Here is a 17,006-nt window from a genome sequence, read left to right on the forward strand (position 1 = left end):
GTGTATGTGTATATAAAGCATAGTAGGTATTCTGCTTAAAGCCTTCCAAATTCCAAACAGAAATGTTGTGTTTCACTTAGAGAAAACCTAAACTCCTTACGTCCTCTGCAGGATTAGCCTAAGTGTGCCCTGCACCCCGCGTGGCTCTTGGTCGCATCCCTCACCTCCATCCTCCGGGGACCCTGGCCTCCTCCCTGCTCTTCACACACCCACCCGGCGTCTCTGACTCCAGAACCTCCGGGGTGGCTCCGAGCTGCACCCGGGTCTCCACGAGGCCTTTTCTGACCTCACCACCCACTTCTCCCATCACTGCTTTTTTGCTTCACAGCACTGAACACTGTCTGGAATGATCCCACTCGTTTATCTGTGTATTTACAAGGGCAGGAAATGGGCTCTTGCTTCTAACTCTAACTCTGAGAACACTCCCTTTCCAGAATCTTCCCCGTGCCCAGATCTCACCTTTCTGCCCCCCAGCCAGCAGGCTGTGTTTGGGGTGAGCCCAGCCTAATAGAGAATTTTAAATCCCGCTTAGGTCTCCGCACAGGTGTGACTGGCATGCACCCTAACCCAGAGACAGTGACTCTCGTTTCCTTTGGTGACACGGAGCTGCGCTCCCCCACGGGAGGGTCTGGCAGAGCTCAGCGTCCGTGCTGGCCCCGTCACCCACAGGTACTGGTGTCGGGACCCAGGCTGGGGTCTGCTGCTCTAGGAAAAGTTAAACGTGCTTGGAGGGGCAGCAGGAATAAAGAGACACAGCCACGAGGAACGTTTGTATTTAAAATTCCTCCCCTTCGTTTTCTTCTTCAAAAGAATCAGTCCCCACTTCCTCATAATCCTTCTCCAGGGCAGCCAGGTCCTCCCGGGCCTCGGAAAATTCTCCTTCTTCCATCCCCTCTCCGACGTACCAGTGCACGAAGGCGCGCTTGGCGTACATGAGGTCGAACTTGTGGTCCAGGCGGGCCCAGGCCTCGGCGATGGCCGTGGTGTTGCTCAGCATGCAGACGGCCCGCTGCACCTTGGCCAGGTCTCCCCCGGGGACGACCGTGGGGGGCTGGTAGTTGATGCCCACCTGGGGAACAGAGGGCGAAGATGCGGCAGTCAGCGGATAACGCAAGCTGGGGCACCTTGGTCACATGGTGGGTGGGGCAGCAGGCCTGGATGCGAAGAGGGGGATCAGGAGGTGGGACGGCGGGTGGGTAGAGAGGTGCGTGTGGGAGAGAAAGCAAAAGCAAGCGGCATTGGGCCGGGAAGCTCAAGGGGAGGGGAAGGGCTGGTAGAAACCCCAGTGGGAGACTCAAGCAGACAAATGAGGGGGGTCAAGCAGGGTGGGTGTGCAGTGCCAGTAGGTGGAGATTATTATAAATTCACTCCTTCCAATGGTATCTCGGGTTCCTCTTAGTTATGCTGTCAACGGGTTTAGGGCAGTTTCTCTGCCAAGGGTGAAGGGCTGTTTAAAAGATCAGGGAGAGGACTTCCCTGGTGTCACAGTGGTTAAGAATCCACCTGCCAATGCAGGGGACACGGGTTCGAGCTCTGGTTCAAGAAGATCCCACATGCCGTGGAGCAACTAAGCCCGTGCGCCACAATTACTGAGCCTGTGCTCTAGAGCCTGCAAGCCACAACTACTGAAGCCCGCGTGCCACAACTACTGAAGCCCTCGCGCCTAGAGCCCGTGCTCAGCAAAAAGAGAAGCCACCGCAATGAGAAGCCGGCGCACCGCAACGAAGAGTAGCCCCCGCTCGCCGCAACTAGAGAAAGCTCGCGCACAGCAACGAAGACCCAATGCAGCCAAAACTAAATTAATTAATTAATCAATTTTTAAAAAAGATCAGGGAGATATTCTCAAGCAATAAATAAAGAGATGCAAAAGGTTCTGGGGATGGTGTCAGCATTTACCAGGCCCTCTATCTCTGGGGAGTGGGGTTTCTTGGAAGAAAAGCATGGAAATCAAAGAAAGTCAGTTAAAACTCTTGCTGGATGAGCCAATCCCCCAAGCTCTGGAAGCATGGAGGGTCCTCCAAGTTGATCCAGCCCAACCTGACGAGGGGGCTACTATCCCGGAAATCTCCCTTCTCCCCACACATACCCCAAACTGGAGCCGACCCCAGGAACTCTAGGAACCTGGAAGGGGCCTCAGGTGATGACTGTGATAATACTCATGGGACACTGAGAACCATGGAGCTGGCCCCAAAATGCCTCTCCACCAGGCCACCAGGTCTCAACTGCCAATCTCTTCAATTCATAGCTTTAAAATGCATGTCCTCTGAGAGGTGGAGGTGGGAGTGGCAGCAGGCTGTACAGCCAAGGTGGGTAACCCACTAAATGAATTCACAATGATCTATCATTCCTCTTAAACAAAAGTGGCATCTTGGGGGTGGAGGTGATGCTGAGACAGGGGCAAAGGACCAAAGTGAGAAGGGAGAAGGCAATGCCACGTGACATATTTCACTAGACCAGCCAACTCTGCTCTCTTTTCAGCAGTAGCATCCCTAGACCCTGGGGAGGATGCTACAGGGTGAAGTTCAACACCATCCACCCCCACGGCATGTGCTTTTCTGAGAAGCAGCTAAAGGTTCTAGCACTGCCTTATCTTTCTGGTCATAACCCCAGAGCTTCAGCTTAAAATAAACGGGCGAGAATACAGGGGCATCTCCTTTTTTGTTAATTTCTCCACCACCCTCATATCTCATTCTTTTTTTTTTTTTTTTTGCCTATTCATTTTACTACTAGCTTGTTTTGTTGCTTGTTTCCATTTGAAAGGAAAAAACCCAACAACTTGGGGGAAGATCCTGAATGTTTTCGCAAGAGTGACCAGAACTGCCACAAAAAATAGGCACAGTCCAGGGGAAAGGATTCTGTACGTGGCTGGGAGCAGAGCAGGGTGGGGAACGCTCCCCGCCGTCAGCCTCTCGGCCGAGAAGCCAGCATGAGGTGTCTTGTTTCCGTAAGTCCCAGCAGGGAAAACTGAGATGTGCTCATCTCTGTCTCAAGCAACTGTCACAACCACCTCTGGTGTTCAGCAAACCTCTAAATTATTAAAGGCCTACCAGGGGTCTAATAACATGAATGGTGGCAGCTGGGACACAGGACAAAGCTGTGGGACACAGGACAAAGCAGTCAAGCAGGCACGAGTGCAGGGGCAGCTGCCTGCCTGGCCAGGGCAACTCGGGGGGGTGGCTTCCAATGCTCGACACCTTCTGGTCCTGGGAGCTGGGGGCCTTCCCTGGCTATTCTGTACCCACACCAACCCTCAGAGTCTGGTGTTCCCCAGACTGCGGACCTACAACAGGCTCCCAGCTCAGTCCCGGTTAGTGGAAATGTCAGGGCTTCATAATGTGAATCACAACCATATGATAACCAGGAAATTTCTTATCTTTACTCTAAATTGATGAAAACTTACTTACAAGGCGAATAATTTTTCAAAATAAACTGGGGAGAGAAGAACACATCTTTTGTTGGAGGAGGGAGTTACACCTCTCCGGCAACTGGAATAATCTGGTTACTGCATTCTCTGATCTACTGTCGGATCAGAGCCACTCCCACCCCATCATCCTCTTCATCCCACTTGCACACAAGTTTGTCCTAGCCCCGTTCACTCCTCCCTGTAAGAGAAAAGTCCTTTCTGCCTGACCTTTGAGATGTTTGCAGATCTCAGGGCAGGAGCAGGTGGAGCCCTTCTCCCTACTTCACTAGCGCCCTCCCCCTCTTCCAATAATCCTCTCAGAATCTCTCCTGACCTAAAATAAGTGAATGAACGAATTAATGAATGAAATCAGTGTTACATTTGGCTGAAGCCCCTCTTCCCATCTCACCCCAAAGCTCCCAGGGAATGTGTATCAGTCCAAGACCCTGAGTTTCCACCTCTTTCTCCCCATCCTGGGTCTCTCCCTCTGCTTCTCTAGTTGTCTGTCTCCACTGAGTCACCAGCTCTCACCTTGAAGCCTGTGGGACACCAGTCTACAAACTGGATGGTCCTCTTGGTCTTGATGGCGGCAATGGCGACGTTCACATCCTTGGGCACCACGTCCCCCCGGTAGAGCATGCAGCAGGCCATGTACTTGCCGTGACGGGGGTCACACTTCACCATCTGGCTGTTGGGCTCGAAGCAGGAGCTGGTGATCTCGGCCACGGAGAGCTGCTCGTGGTAGGCCTTCTCGGCAGAGATGATGGGCGCGTAGGTGACCAGGGGGAAGTGGATGCGGGGGTAGGGCACCAGGTTGGTCTGGAACTCGGTGAGGTCCACGTTGAGGGCGCCGTCGAAGCGCAGGGAGGCCGTGATGGAGGACACGATCTGGCTGATGAGGCGGTTGAGGTTGGTGTACGTGGGCCGCTCGATGTCCAGGTTGCGCCGGCAGATGTCGTAGATGGCCTCGTTGTCCACCATGAAGGCGCAGTCCGAGTGCTCCAGGGTCGTGTGCGTGGTCAGGATGGAGTTGTAGGGCTCCACCACGGCCGTGGACACCTGCGGGGCCGGGTAGATGGCGAACTCCAGCTTGGACTTCTTGCCGTAATCCAGGGAGAGGCGCTCCATCAGCAGAGAAGTGAAGCCGGAGCCGGTGCCGCCCCCGAAGCTGTGGAAGATGAGGAAGCCCTGCAGGCCTGAGCAGGCATCTGTCTGGGAGCGGAGGACACGAGACAAGGCTCTGAGGACTCCCTCACGGGCCTCTCTGTCTGCCCCACTCTACCCCTCAACATTGTCAAGTGGGTGAAATCAAAACAGCCTTGAAGGAGTAAGGAAACACACAGGAGCCTCGGCGGGCTTGGGAGGAACCGCTAAAATACGGGCAGCAAACCTGCACACACCTCCGGGTCCATGAAGCTTCCAGCCCAGTGGCCTGGTTGGACCAGGAATGAGCTTCCAGAACCACGGTGGTTAATGACTTTGCCCCATGAGGGCCCCAGCTCCTTGCCCACTTCCCCAGCCCTAGTCATTTGATCTTGCGGGAACTGCAGACCTACACATCCTAGCCCAACCTTGGAAGGTGGCTCAGGAAGATAAGTGGGTCAGAGAACCTGAGATTTAACATCAACTTTGCCACTTCCGAGTTGTAAAAATTCGAGCAAGTTACTGAACCCTCCAGACTCGTGTTTCTTCTTGGTTAAAGTGAGGACAATAAAAAATATTCATCTCATGAGGTTACTGTGATAATTAAGCAAGGACCTGACAGTTAGCTCTCAGCAGAACTAAGAGAATTCATAGGTCACAGAACCTCCCCATTGGCCGTGATCTATGACTGTGTTCAGCCCCGTGGTTCTGAACTTTGGGGGTCACAGACGGCTCTGAGACGGATGAACCCTACTAGCCCTCCTCTAAACAGAAAATTCGGCATTCTTAGCTCCCAAGTAAAGAACCCCTGATCAAGCCCAACCTTTTCCGTTGTACAGATTAGGAAAGGGGGCTCAAGTAGACAAGTGACCCACCCTGAGCTTTCTAGTCAAACCAACCCGGTTCAGATCCTGACTTGGCCACTTTCTATCTGTGGGACCCAGACCAAGTTACTGAACCATCCTGGCCCTCAATCTCCCCATCTGTAAAGTTCAAGGACAAGACCTCCTTTGTATCATTATTTAGGGGATTAAACGAAGGAACGTATTTGACACTGGTAATGGCGTTTGTAAGCGCTGAAATAGATCAACGATCTTCCTCTTCTCTTCCAAGTTAAATGCTTTGTTAACCTGTGCTGCCAGGAAGCAAAGAGCTTCGCCTTTCTCACACCTGGAATTTCCCCAGACACCACCGTAGAGCATCTGTAAGTGCTACCGGGGCATCACCTGGAGGGCAGCCCACACTGTCCAGCCAGAGGAAGGGGCGCCAGCCCTGTGAATGCCTCTTACAGAACATAAGCAGAAATTCCCAAATCTTAGGCGTTTATCCTGCAGCCGGGGGTCACGTGCCTCCACCCAGCCTGTTCAGAGAGGTGGATCCCAGCGCGTCCAGCTCAGCAGCTCCCTGCCCTTGTAAACACGCACCAGCTTGCGAATGCGGTCCAGCACCAGGTCGATGCTCTCCTTGCCCACCGTGTAGTGGCCCCGCGCGTAGTTGTTAGCTGCGTCCTCTTTTCCTGTGATCAGCTGCTCTGGATGGAACAGCTGGCGGTAGGTTCCTGCCCGAACCTCATCTACCAAAAGAGCAGACCATCAGTCTTACTACCTGGTTCCCAGAAGAGACGGCTCCCTCCCCTCTAGAATACACATGGCACCCCTACCTACTGAACTCCACTGAGGTGGAACCAGACAACCCTATCATACATCTGCGAGGCTAAGAGAATTCCAGGGTAACACAGGCACTAACAGAGCCAGAAGCCTGGGACTCAAGCAGCAATGAGAAGCCAGCTGCTCTACTGGCTGGACCTTAAAAAGCCTTGGGTTTACAAAGCTGGCCAAACACCAAAGTTGACTGACTCTTCCCCCTGGACCCACAAGGCTTCCCTCTTGTTTTTCATTCATGCTGCAAAATTCACCCCAGAATTTAACCCGATTTCACTTGCATCCAAATGTTCCAGGGACACAGAGAAAGATTCAGAATGATATGCCTGGCTCCTAGGCTCTCCCGGAATTGTCCCAGCTCTAACCTCCATCTCTGGAGGCAACAATACATGTCAGGCATTAGAGATACTGCAGAACAACTTTGAAGCAAAGCTATTTTCCAGGCTCCAGAAGAGCCGGAGCCCAAGAGAGGCCGCGGGGCCGGGGCCTCTGCTCACCTCCAAGGTCCACACAAAGTGGACGCACGGCAGACCAAGGTGCCTCAGGCCCCACCTACAGCCCCTCTCCTCTACAGGGTCCCTCTGCTCCCCCAGGGAAAGCACCCATCTGTGCAGTAGCCCGGGAAGCTCATCTGCCCTTTCTGTATTTGTACAAGTGTCCATGGGATAGAGGGCCTGGGGTCTGTGGCCCTAGAAATAGTGTTCAGGCACCGCAGGCAGTGCCCAGACATCCCTGGGGGACTTGTCCACCTTCGCTGGTGAGCAGACTTTGAAGATGAGAAAATCCTGATGAAGAGCGAGGACTGACCCAGGGGGTCCTGGGGCCGGGGGAGCTGGGAGAGCAAAAATCCTGCCCCAACACAAGTCAGAATTCCTGTTCCCTAAGATCCAGATGAGGTTCATTCTAACCTACGGCAGCCTCTGGCTGTAAGAGAGAGTGCCTGCTGCGATTTCGTCTCGTGTGCAAGATGCTGCAAGGTTCTACCAGGCCGCCGGGACAGACTGCAATTACCGTAGGATCGGAAACATACACTTTGGGAAACTGACTGTTTGAGGGCGTCTTATAATTTCTGAAATTATTTGTATTTTGACCCTTAGTATTTAATAAACAATCTCGGCAATGTCGGCCTGTCTCAGCAGATTTCAGTGGAGAGCACTAGGTTGGAGCTTTAATGGGGAGCAGAGATCTGTGATCCCCACTTGAGATCCCGAGACTGCGGGGAGCTCTAGGAGCCAAGAGTCATGTGGTGGGGGACTCCGGATGAGCCACCCCTTCCACGTGGAGATCTGCTTCCCCAGCCACCATAGCCTCTGCAGTCCGGTGCTGTCCCTGTGCGGGGACCCTGGCCCACACTCACCCACCACGGTGGGCTCCAGATCGACCATGATGGCCCGGGGCACGTGCTTCCCGTTGCCAGTCTCGCTGAAGAAGGTGGTGAAGGAGTCGTCGTCCTGGACCTTGCTGGCCTGCGTGCCAAAAGTGCCATCGGCCTGGATGCCGTGCTCCAGGCAGAAGAGCTCCCAGCAGGCATTGCCGATCTGGACCCCTGCTTGGCCCACGTGGACGGATATGCATTCCCGCTGCGGGGAGAGAGCAGCACGGTCAGAGCCCCAGCCCGGCCGCGCCTCTGCCCCAGACCCCCAGGCCCCCAGGCCCCCAGGCCCCCACCTCTGAGGACTTGTCCATCCCTGGCACTCGACCGGCAGGACACCCATGCCTCCCGCCATGCCATGCCCCAGCCACGTGGGGTCTGGGCACCACAGCATCTGGATCAAGACTCGGTTCCAAAGAAGCACCACAGCTTTGTGGTTTGCTGTAAAGATTGCTTTCCAGGGTTAATCCTTTGTGTCAAGAAAAGGAAAAAGAGGGCAGCTGCGTAGAGGAAACTGGGCTAATTCCAAACCACGAGACTCTTGCATGGATGGAGCCGGTCAAAGGATGAACCAGTGAGAACAGCAGGAACCACCCCCAAATCCACTGCCGTGGGCGGCGCAGTGCTCACGTTCCTGCTGCAGCCTGAGTCTCCCAGACGCCGCCACACACACACGCACGCGCACACACACACACACACACACGCACACACGCACGCTCCCCATCTCCGCATCACAGAACAGAGAAACACCCACGGGGGAATGTACTTTGGAGTCTGTATCATGGGTGTCATTAGTGTTCTGGCTACAAATGTAGGAATAAGAAAGGATTACGTCAGCAAGGGAGGGCTGGGAGGGGACAAAGTAGGCGCCTCCTGAACTCTAAGTGACTGGAAAGTTCCTCTGTGGCCACCATAACCTGCTCCTTCGCCCACGTCGGGCCAAGTGCTAAATAAAGTTGACCTTTAGAGTGTCCTTTTCTCCATGTTACTTTGGTGTGAAGCTGCAGTTACCTGATTGGTCCTGGTACTAACAGCTTAGGATGGGGAGGGGTGTGCGTGTGTGTTTGTGTTGTGTACATTCGTGTGGTGTGTGTGTGTGTATATATGTGTAAGTGTGTGTGTGTGGATGTGAGTGTGTGCGTGTGTGTTATGGTTCTGCTGGGACGGTGTACTTGTCACCCCCAACACCCCACCAGGGAAGCAGGGGTCCCGCAAGGAGACTGTGTGCTCGAGACGGAGCTGGGCAGGGAAGCACGTGCGTGTTGTGTGGGCTTCTATTCTTAACCGTGACGACCTGGCATTTTCCAGCTCCGGGGAACCCAAGCCAGGAGCAGAGCCTCCAGAGACCGTGGCTGGGCATGGGGTATGGGACTCCTGGGACCCTGGGGCTCCCTGGGTGTGGGCGCGGGGAAGCCAGCGGTGTCAGGAGCCGGTGCCCTAACACTTGTACAACGTGGCACTGCTCCACACCTGTCTCTGTGTCCTGGCCTCTGTGCTTCTGTGAGCCTGGTGGCCAGGAAAGGGCTTTGCTCACAGTCACCCACACCCCAGGGCACAAATCTTGCCTCTCAAGTTATGTGCTGTGCTGTGTGACCTGGGCTGAGTTACGTAAACCCCCTTCACCTGAAAAGCATAAGTGACCGTGATCGTTTTTGTTGCGGTTGTCCTTATCTTTATCCTTATCATTATGCATTTTCATTATTGGAGCTTCACTCCCCACCTGGAAGAGGCACACGTGGAAAGCCGGAGACCTCAGGCTACGTTCCCCTCACAATGAAAGGACTTTATCTTCAGATTCAATTCAGGCCTAAGGCAGCAGGGTCCTTCTCCCAGGAACCCCCCATAACCAGCAGCTACCAACCAGACCACACCTTCACATGCAGCTGTGGCTTCCTCGGGGGGTTGTGAACTGAGGGGACCCTGGAGAGACCTGAAAGGAGCAGGTGCCACATGTTGTCCTGTGACCCCACCCCCCAACCATCCTCCAGGCATCCCCTGGGCCCTTCTGGAAGGATACACGGGTATTTCAGGAAGATCAAGGGTCAGAGGAGGAAGAGTAAAGGATCTCAGGGTCCTGAAAACCAGCAACGTGGTGATACAGAGGTTTTCACACCCCTTTAACCTCATGCTAGTCAATGTGCCAGTCTCCACAGATGAAATCAGTCACACACACACACACACACACACACACACACACACACACACTCCTTAGGAGGAGCAGTTTTCCCTGTTACACTAATTCACAAGAGTAACCGGAGGTATAAGATAGACTCAGAAGCAACTGATGGGTCCACAGGTGCCTCCAGAAGCGGCCTCTCAGTGCCATTCTCCACCAGCAGGAGCCAGGGCTCCCTGGAGGGTGGGGTTCCAGGTCTGGGGCCGGGGATGCACAGGATGACCTGGAACGTCTTTGGGGGCCTGAGAGAATAGACGCCGGAAGGTCTCAGACACCAACCAGAAGAGGCTCCCATGGCCAAAGGTGAAACAATCTGAGGGTCAAAAAGAGGAACAGCGGCAGTCGACTGAACCAGGAGGGACACGTAAAAATCTCCATGTCCTTCGCGTTATTAAGAAAGAAAACTCCCACTAAAGAAACTCATTTGTCCCCATCCAAACAGCCCTTTTGAGGAGGGAAAGCTCTTTTTTTAAAACAGAAAACTCCCAGCTAGTCAGTGTAGAAAGAATGATATATTAAGAAATATTGCATGTTAGAGTTTCTGATTACATAACTGATTTGGACAAGGATTGATGGGGAACTAGATATTCACACAGTGCCAAAGAATCACTGTTACTTAGGTTACTTGTGTGTCACAAGGGGAAAATAACTGCAACGGTCACCAGCCTCTGACACTGGGTTGGATCATAAACCCCACAATAGTGAGATAACCTCATGTGATGCAGTAGGACACACATGACACCTCCCATGAAGGCTTCTTGTCAAAAATACTCAGCCTTAACGTATTACACCCTTTACATGTAGCTCCCACTTTATAGAAAACACAGGGGTCAAAGGGATAAGGGACATTGCGAGAAAACAACATGAATCCAGAAGGTGAGACATTTTACAGGGAAATTGACCCAATCTTTTTAACTCATGAAAAACAAAGGTGAAGGAGGGACTGACCCACATCAAGAGGAACTTAAGACACATAACATCCACATGGAGTATGTGAATTTTAACTGAATTCTGGTTTGAACAAATCAAAATATGGCGTGGGGGGGACTTCCCTGGCGGCGCAGTGGTTAAGAATGAATCCGCCTGCCAGTGCAGGGGACACGGGTTCAAGCCCTGGTCCGGGAAAATCCCACATGCCGCGGAGCAACTAAGCCCGTGCGCCTCAGCTACTGAGCCTGCACTCTAGAGCCCGTGAGCCACAACTACTGAGCATGCATGCCACAACTACTGAACACAAACACAGCAGGTAAAGTAAATATGGCAGAAAAATAGTAATTATTAAATCTAGATGATGGATATATGGGTGGCGATACACTACCGTACTTCTCTGAAGGTTTGACGGCTTTCATACTAAAATGACAAAAATTAAAGAAAGGAAACAGAGTAAGAGCCAAGTGAGGGCTCCCCTCACCCTAATGACCCATCGCAAAGGGCCAGGCTCTTCCTGTCCCTTTTCACTTCGTCATTGATTCAACTAACAATGACCAAGAGCCCAGTTTGTTGGGGCAAATGAGAACTTTAAAGTTACGCGAGGGCGGAACTTCCCTGGCGGTCCAGTGGTTAGGACCCGGGTGCTCTCACTCTCAGGGCCAGGGTTCAATCCCTGGTTGGGGAACTAAGATCCCACAAGCCACGCAGCACGGCCTAGATAAATTAATTAATTACGTAAAGTCATATGAGGAAATCACCAGTGAAATGAAAAGTTAGGTGAGCCCCCTCATTTAATGGTGCTAAGGTCTGTGCACCATTTGCACCTGCTGTGAGGGGACAAGGACCCCACGGTTCCTCTGGCCACTCTGCCTCGTTGCCATCCCTCCTTCCTGCCTGGAGGTTCTACACGGGAAAACGCAAAGCACCCCCAGTGCTGACGGCCTAGGGGCCGGCCATCATGCCCAAGACAGGTCACCCATCTGCCATGACCAGGGACATTATGTGAGCTCAGAGCCTTCAGGATTCTAGAGCTGGGCTGGCCTCACGGATCACCGAATATGATTCCCACCCCATTATTTTACAGGTGAAAAAGCTGAGGCTCAGAAAGGTAAAGGGGCAGACTGGAAATTTCACAGGGAAAGAGCCTGGCCCCAATCCAGGTCTTCTGACCTCGGCCCGAGCCCTCTCCTTGACACCACCCACCCCCCTGCCTCGTTTGCACTCTTAACCCCCAGGGCCCTGGTGGGCCACATCTACAGCAGCACAAGCCTGATAGCAGAGAGCAAGGCAAGCTTGGATGGCAAACCTCCAAACCAAAGAAAGCTCCATCGCAGAGAGAAACAGAAGGGCTCACGGTGGGAGCCTCTGAAAATGGGCCACCCTCCCTGGAAGACCAGGACTGTTTCTCCGGGTGGTGTGTGCCAAGGCCGGGGCCGGAGAGGAGGAGCTGACTCAGCAGAGGGTATTTACATCATGTGTTTGCTCCAAACTCATGTTTCAGATTCCCTCTCTGGCCGGGCAGAGCTCCTGCTTTCTCTCTCACACTGTTCCTCCCTCAGTTCTATTTTGACTCTGGGCTTGTAGGGCTCAGGCCAGCTTTCTGCTCCTGGGCCCCTGTGAGATGAAGGGGGTCCCGCCTGTGCTGCTGGAGCCTCCGGCCCAGCAGTCCAGGGGGTGAAGGTGAGGGAGCTGGAGAGACCTAACGCAGGAGCGCCCTTCCTCGAGGAAAGCATGACACCCCTCCCCAGACCTAGTGCTGGGTGGCTACCAAAGTGACCTGCTCTGTTGGCTCCTGCAGCACAGAGCTACTGTCGTTGTCTGCAAGAAGGCATCAGGAGGGACTGGGCCAACTCCCACTCGCCCTTCAAGTCGCTCATTAATCATCCCCTCCTGCAGAAGGTCTGGAAGGCCCCGCACCAGCCAGGGCCCCACGGCGCGCTCCCTCAGCCCCCACCTCCCCATCACTGCTCTACTGCACGGCTCCTAGCCGCTCTTTTGCTTTTCTGACTTCCCCGGTGGAGAGCAAGGAGCCCCCATTTCCTGGCCAGATACCCAGCATCGAGTACAGGGCTCGAGTGCAGCAGGGGTGATTGGAAAGAAAACCCTGCCGAGACTTAGAGTCTATCTAACAAGGAGGGCAGTGGCCAGGGCCTGAGAGGCAACAGGAGCTCAAAGGAGAAAAGACAGCTTGCAGCTTGGTTTCCCCGAGCAGGAATATTTGCAGACATCTTGGAGAATGTAGATGTGCCAGCAGGTTTTTCAGCTGGATTTTGGAGCAGTGTGAACGAGACGCAGGAGAATTTAGGGCAGGTCCCACAAACTGCTTAGTTTGTCCGAAGCGCAGGCTTGTGAAGGCAGAGCGGAAGCAGTGTCAGAGCTGCCCACAAGCGTCCTCCCCGGGGAGGGTGCCCAGTTCTGCAGGACGGCAGAAGAAAGACACTCCAGAACCTGACAGTCCTCTTAGAACTCCACTGCCAGAAATCTTTCCTGAGGTCAACCTTACATTATTTCTGCTTTAATGGTAATCGTTTCCTTTTCATTTGCTCTCAGAGGACTCAGATCAGCTCGCTGCAATCCTCTGCAGAAGGAGGCTTTGTAGCTTTAAAAATAGTTTTGAACTATCACAAAACAGTGAAATTGGCATATTATCTTGGAAGGGACCTGACAGTGTAGGCCAGTGAAAACCTGAGACCAGGCCACATACCCCGACCACCTGTGGGTCAAGGGCCACACAGTTGCCTTCGGGAAGCATATTTTTAGACCCAATTACTTCTAGCTGTCAGGCTAGGATAATATATCACCTACACTTCAGGATCTAGGTCAGAGATGACAGGTAAAAAGTAGAGCCAGTGTTCCAGAGGGATAATTAAAGTAAGAACAATGTGGTTCACGAAAGATTGCACTATCTCTGCTCAAAATCCTTCAATTAGAGCATATTTGGACTCAAAGAATAGATAGCAAGCCAGAAACAGCAGGAACAGAGTCGACCTAAGTTAACATCAGGCTGCAGGCACTGCAGCAGGGCAGCAACAGGGGTGGCAGAGACGGCCCTCGGGAGTGGCCGGGGCTGGTCGTAGACTCCTAGACTCTCTAGACCCTTCGAGGCCAAAGGCCCTTGAGCTTCAGCCGACACTGGGGTCAGGTGCCGGACAGAGCGAGCAAGTGTTAATCCGCCGCACACAGTGCCCACTCTCCTCCCGGTCTCTTCATCTGGGAGAAATTCTAACAGGACGCCGCCGACGGGGGACGTCAGCCACAAAGGCCACAGACAGTCCTGTCAGCCCCTTGGTGGCCAAAGGGAAGGAGCAGTGGGTCTACTCTGCCCCCAAGAGCCACATCCTTCCACCCACCCCATCACTAGCCCTGTACTCACTAGCTCTTTCCTCCTCAAAAATTACTGCAACTTTCCCTCTTCCTCTCAAGGTCACTGAGGTCACTGAGCTGCAGCACCACTCCCAGGCTCTGCGTGGGCCCGACCGTAGCCCAGACGCTCCCTGTGGACACGGTGCCTGGGGGTGGGGCCTCCGCTGCCACTCGGAGCATGTGCCCAGGGACCTCTGGGGACCCGCACTTAGTGACCGCAGCCCCCGGGGGGCTCGGAGTCGGAAGATAAGCCCGGGCCCTGTGGGGCTCAGCCACGCCGCCCGCTCAGGGCGTCTGCAGAGGCCTGTGGACTCGGAAGCAGCATCCACCTCGCGCCCAGGACACTCTCCCTTCTAGCTGCCCATTTCTGCAGGAAGACAGGCTCTTTGTTGCCATCGGATGCCAGTTCCCACCTGAACTCACGGGCCCGCCCCACCAGGAGGAGTGCAGTTGAGGAGGCTGTGCTCTCAACTCCCCCCGTGCACCACAGACACGTTCTCTGAGGCCTGGAATCACCGACACCAAAGAAGGTGTCACAGTCTCAGTTCCCAGGAGAACTGCTTACCAGAGGGACCCTGGGAGCAGATGGGAATGCTCAGTTACAGGGTTAGTTCTAAAATCCTCACCTAGAAACTACAGAAATGCTGCATCCATCCTCAACACGGGCAGCCTTCCCCAACCCTCAGGAGGGAAGCCCAGCCACTGGAGGAAGGCAAGTCCTTTCGGCACGGGTGGAACTCTGGGTCCAGGTGTGCACATGTGTCAGCCTAGCCTTGCAGGAACGAGTCAAGGGGTTTTAAAAAAGAGGTTCTGGGGACTTCCTTGGTGGTGCAGTGGTTAAGAATCCTCCTGCCAATGCAGGGGACACGGGTTTGAGCCCTGGTCCGGGAAGATCCCACATGCCACGGAGCAGCTGGGCCCGTGAGCCACAACTACTGAGCCTGTGCATCTGGAGCCTGTGCCCCGCAACGGGAGGGGCTGCAATAGTGAAAGGCCCGCGCACCGCGATGAAGAGCGGTCCCCACACCACGATGAAGAGTGGCTCCCACTTGCCGCAACTAGAGAAAGCCCTCGCACGAACCAAAGACTCAACACAGCCAAAAATAAATAAATAAATAAATAAAGTAGCTATAAAAAATTAAAAAAAAAAAAAATGTTTTCCCATCAAGACAGTGCTGCCCATGTACATAAATATTCCAAATAGAACCTGCTATACAAAATTCAGTGTTTCAAAATAAAGATATTCTCTTTCCAAAATATTCAGCCATAGGTTTTCAGTTAAACATCTTTCAAATTCTTTAGCACATTTAAAATAAGGTTTTACTTTACATTTTTTGGTTTATTAGGTATTTTCAGAAACTGGCCTATTGAATGCACGTTGAAGTTTGCTCAGAGAGCTGGATTAGGATCATGGGATCCCCTCTAAGACTCACTACGGCTCTCAGGTCAGAATTAAAACATGCAAGAGACAGCGCTTTGAAAATTATAAAGCACTAGCTATGTGCTAGATATTATAAATATTAAATATCAAATCTTGAGTATGCTGCCTAGGATTTGCTTCAAAATAACAGGGAGAGAGGGGGAAGGGGAGTAAATGAAGCAAGACTCATCATCATAAGTAGGTAACTGTTGAAATTAGATGAGGCATATACAGGGGTTCATTATAACACTCTTCTTTTGTATATGTTTGGAATTCTCTGTATAAAAAGGTAAAAATAGTAAAGCTAGGTGGAGCCTTGGAAATTTGAACCATAAGCCCTCTTCATTTTGTAGATGAGAAAAACCACTTCAGAGAGGTTAAGTGACTTTCTTGAAGTCACACAGCTAGCTGCAGAGACAGGAGCCAAAACTCTGAACTCCCAGCTCAGCTCCTTCCGTGGCCCCGCACCAGGGGCCTCAGGCAGGAGTGCATTCCTCTAGCCACGAGGAGGCTGCTCTGGGGAGGGAGGGTGCCGGACAGACCTGGACTAGACTCAGCAGAGCTGGGGCCAGAGCCAGGGGCCCTGGGCACTCTCCAGAACGAACAGAGGCCGGGAGGAGGGCAGTCCTCACCTGTCCTGCTGGTCACTGACACCGGGGCAAGAGTGCGGAAAGCCTGACCTTGGCCTGTGAGACTGCTCGCTCCGCCCCCTTCCCCACCCAACCTTTCCACCCCCCTCCCAGTGGCCCAGACAGCCGGGCTCTGGACGAGGAGATTTCTGGGTTTCCAGGCGTCCGGGCAAATGTATTGGAGGCAAATTTTACCCAGCCCAGGGCGCAGTGGGTGAAGGGAGGAGGTGGGGGAGGTCCTCTCCAGCAAGTAAGTCCGCGAAGGAGATGGACAGACCAGAGGCCAGGGTAGGACACCACAGGTCTGAAGCCCACCCCACCCCCGGCCTTCCGGAGGGAGAGCCCTGTGGGCCAGAGTCCTCTGGCTTGGACCCCTGGAAAAACTGGGGAGTTGGAGCGGGTGTCGGGGGGCCTGGGAAGCCCAAGCCAGATAGCCGGGGTAGGGAAAGGAGAACGAGGCCCCCAGGCGTGGGGCTGTGACGCCCTAAGTCCCCTGACACGTTCGGGGCTCTGTCACATTTGGCTGGGTGTAGGGACCTGACCGCCCACGACCCCAGCCGCCGGGAATCCCTGGACTGCCTGCCCCTCCCCCACTCGGATTCCTGAGTTGCCCCAAGGTGATGCCTCAGAGCCTCACCCCTTCTGCGCGGGGCCCCCATGTCCCCCTTCCCCTCACCTGAGTGCGCAAATCTCCCTTGGGTCCCTTTAAGGGGCGACTCGCCCCCGTCCCTACTTTCTCTCTACGAGAAGGGGCACTGGCACCGGCTTGTCCTCCGCCCGAGCGTACGAACCCCTCGACCCTGAACTGACACCCCCAGGAGACTTCGAACTCCGCAGATCCAAAGCGATGGCTGCTAGCCCCCGCGCAGACGCGGCCCTGCGCTGGGCGCCTGCGTGCCGCCAACCCCC

At 53.8% G+C, this 17,006-nt stretch overlaps 1 protein-coding gene across 1 annotated transcript; it reads right to left on the bottom strand.

Annotated features, from left to right (window-relative positions):
* Positions 1 to 775: 775 nt before the first annotated feature.
* LOC137774859 (tubulin alpha-8 chain) lies at positions 776 to 7,918 on the bottom strand. Its single transcript, XM_068560263.1, has 5 exons — positions 7,876 to 7,918; positions 7,565 to 7,787; positions 5,971 to 6,119; positions 3,935 to 4,615; positions 776 to 1,069 (listed from the first exon to the last, which is right to left on the bottom strand). The coding sequence occupies exons 1-5, from the start codon at positions 7,891 to 7,893 to the stop codon at positions 776 to 778; spliced, it is 1,365 nt and encodes a 454-aa protein (XP_068416364.1). The 5' UTR covers positions 7,894 to 7,918.
* Between the last annotated feature and the right edge of the window lie 9,088 nt (positions 7,919 to 17,006).

Source organism: Eschrichtius robustus, chromosome 13, assembly GCF_028021215.1.
Source record: "Eschrichtius robustus isolate mEscRob2 chromosome 13, mEscRob2.pri, whole genome shotgun sequence".
NCBI classification, from domain to species: Eukaryota; Metazoa; Chordata; class Mammalia; order Artiodactyla; family Eschrichtiidae; genus Eschrichtius; species Eschrichtius robustus.

Coding starts and splice junctions, on each gene's coding strand:
- LOC137774859 (XM_068560263.1), bottom strand. Junction 4,616..5,970: donor TGGACCGCATTCGCAAGCTG/GTGCGTGTTTAC, acceptor CTCCGCTCCCAG/ACAGATGCCTGCTCAGGCCT. Junction 1,070..3,934: donor GGTGTCCCACAGGCTTCAAG/GTGAGAGCTGGT, acceptor TCTGTTCCCCAG/GTGGGCATCAACTACCAGCC.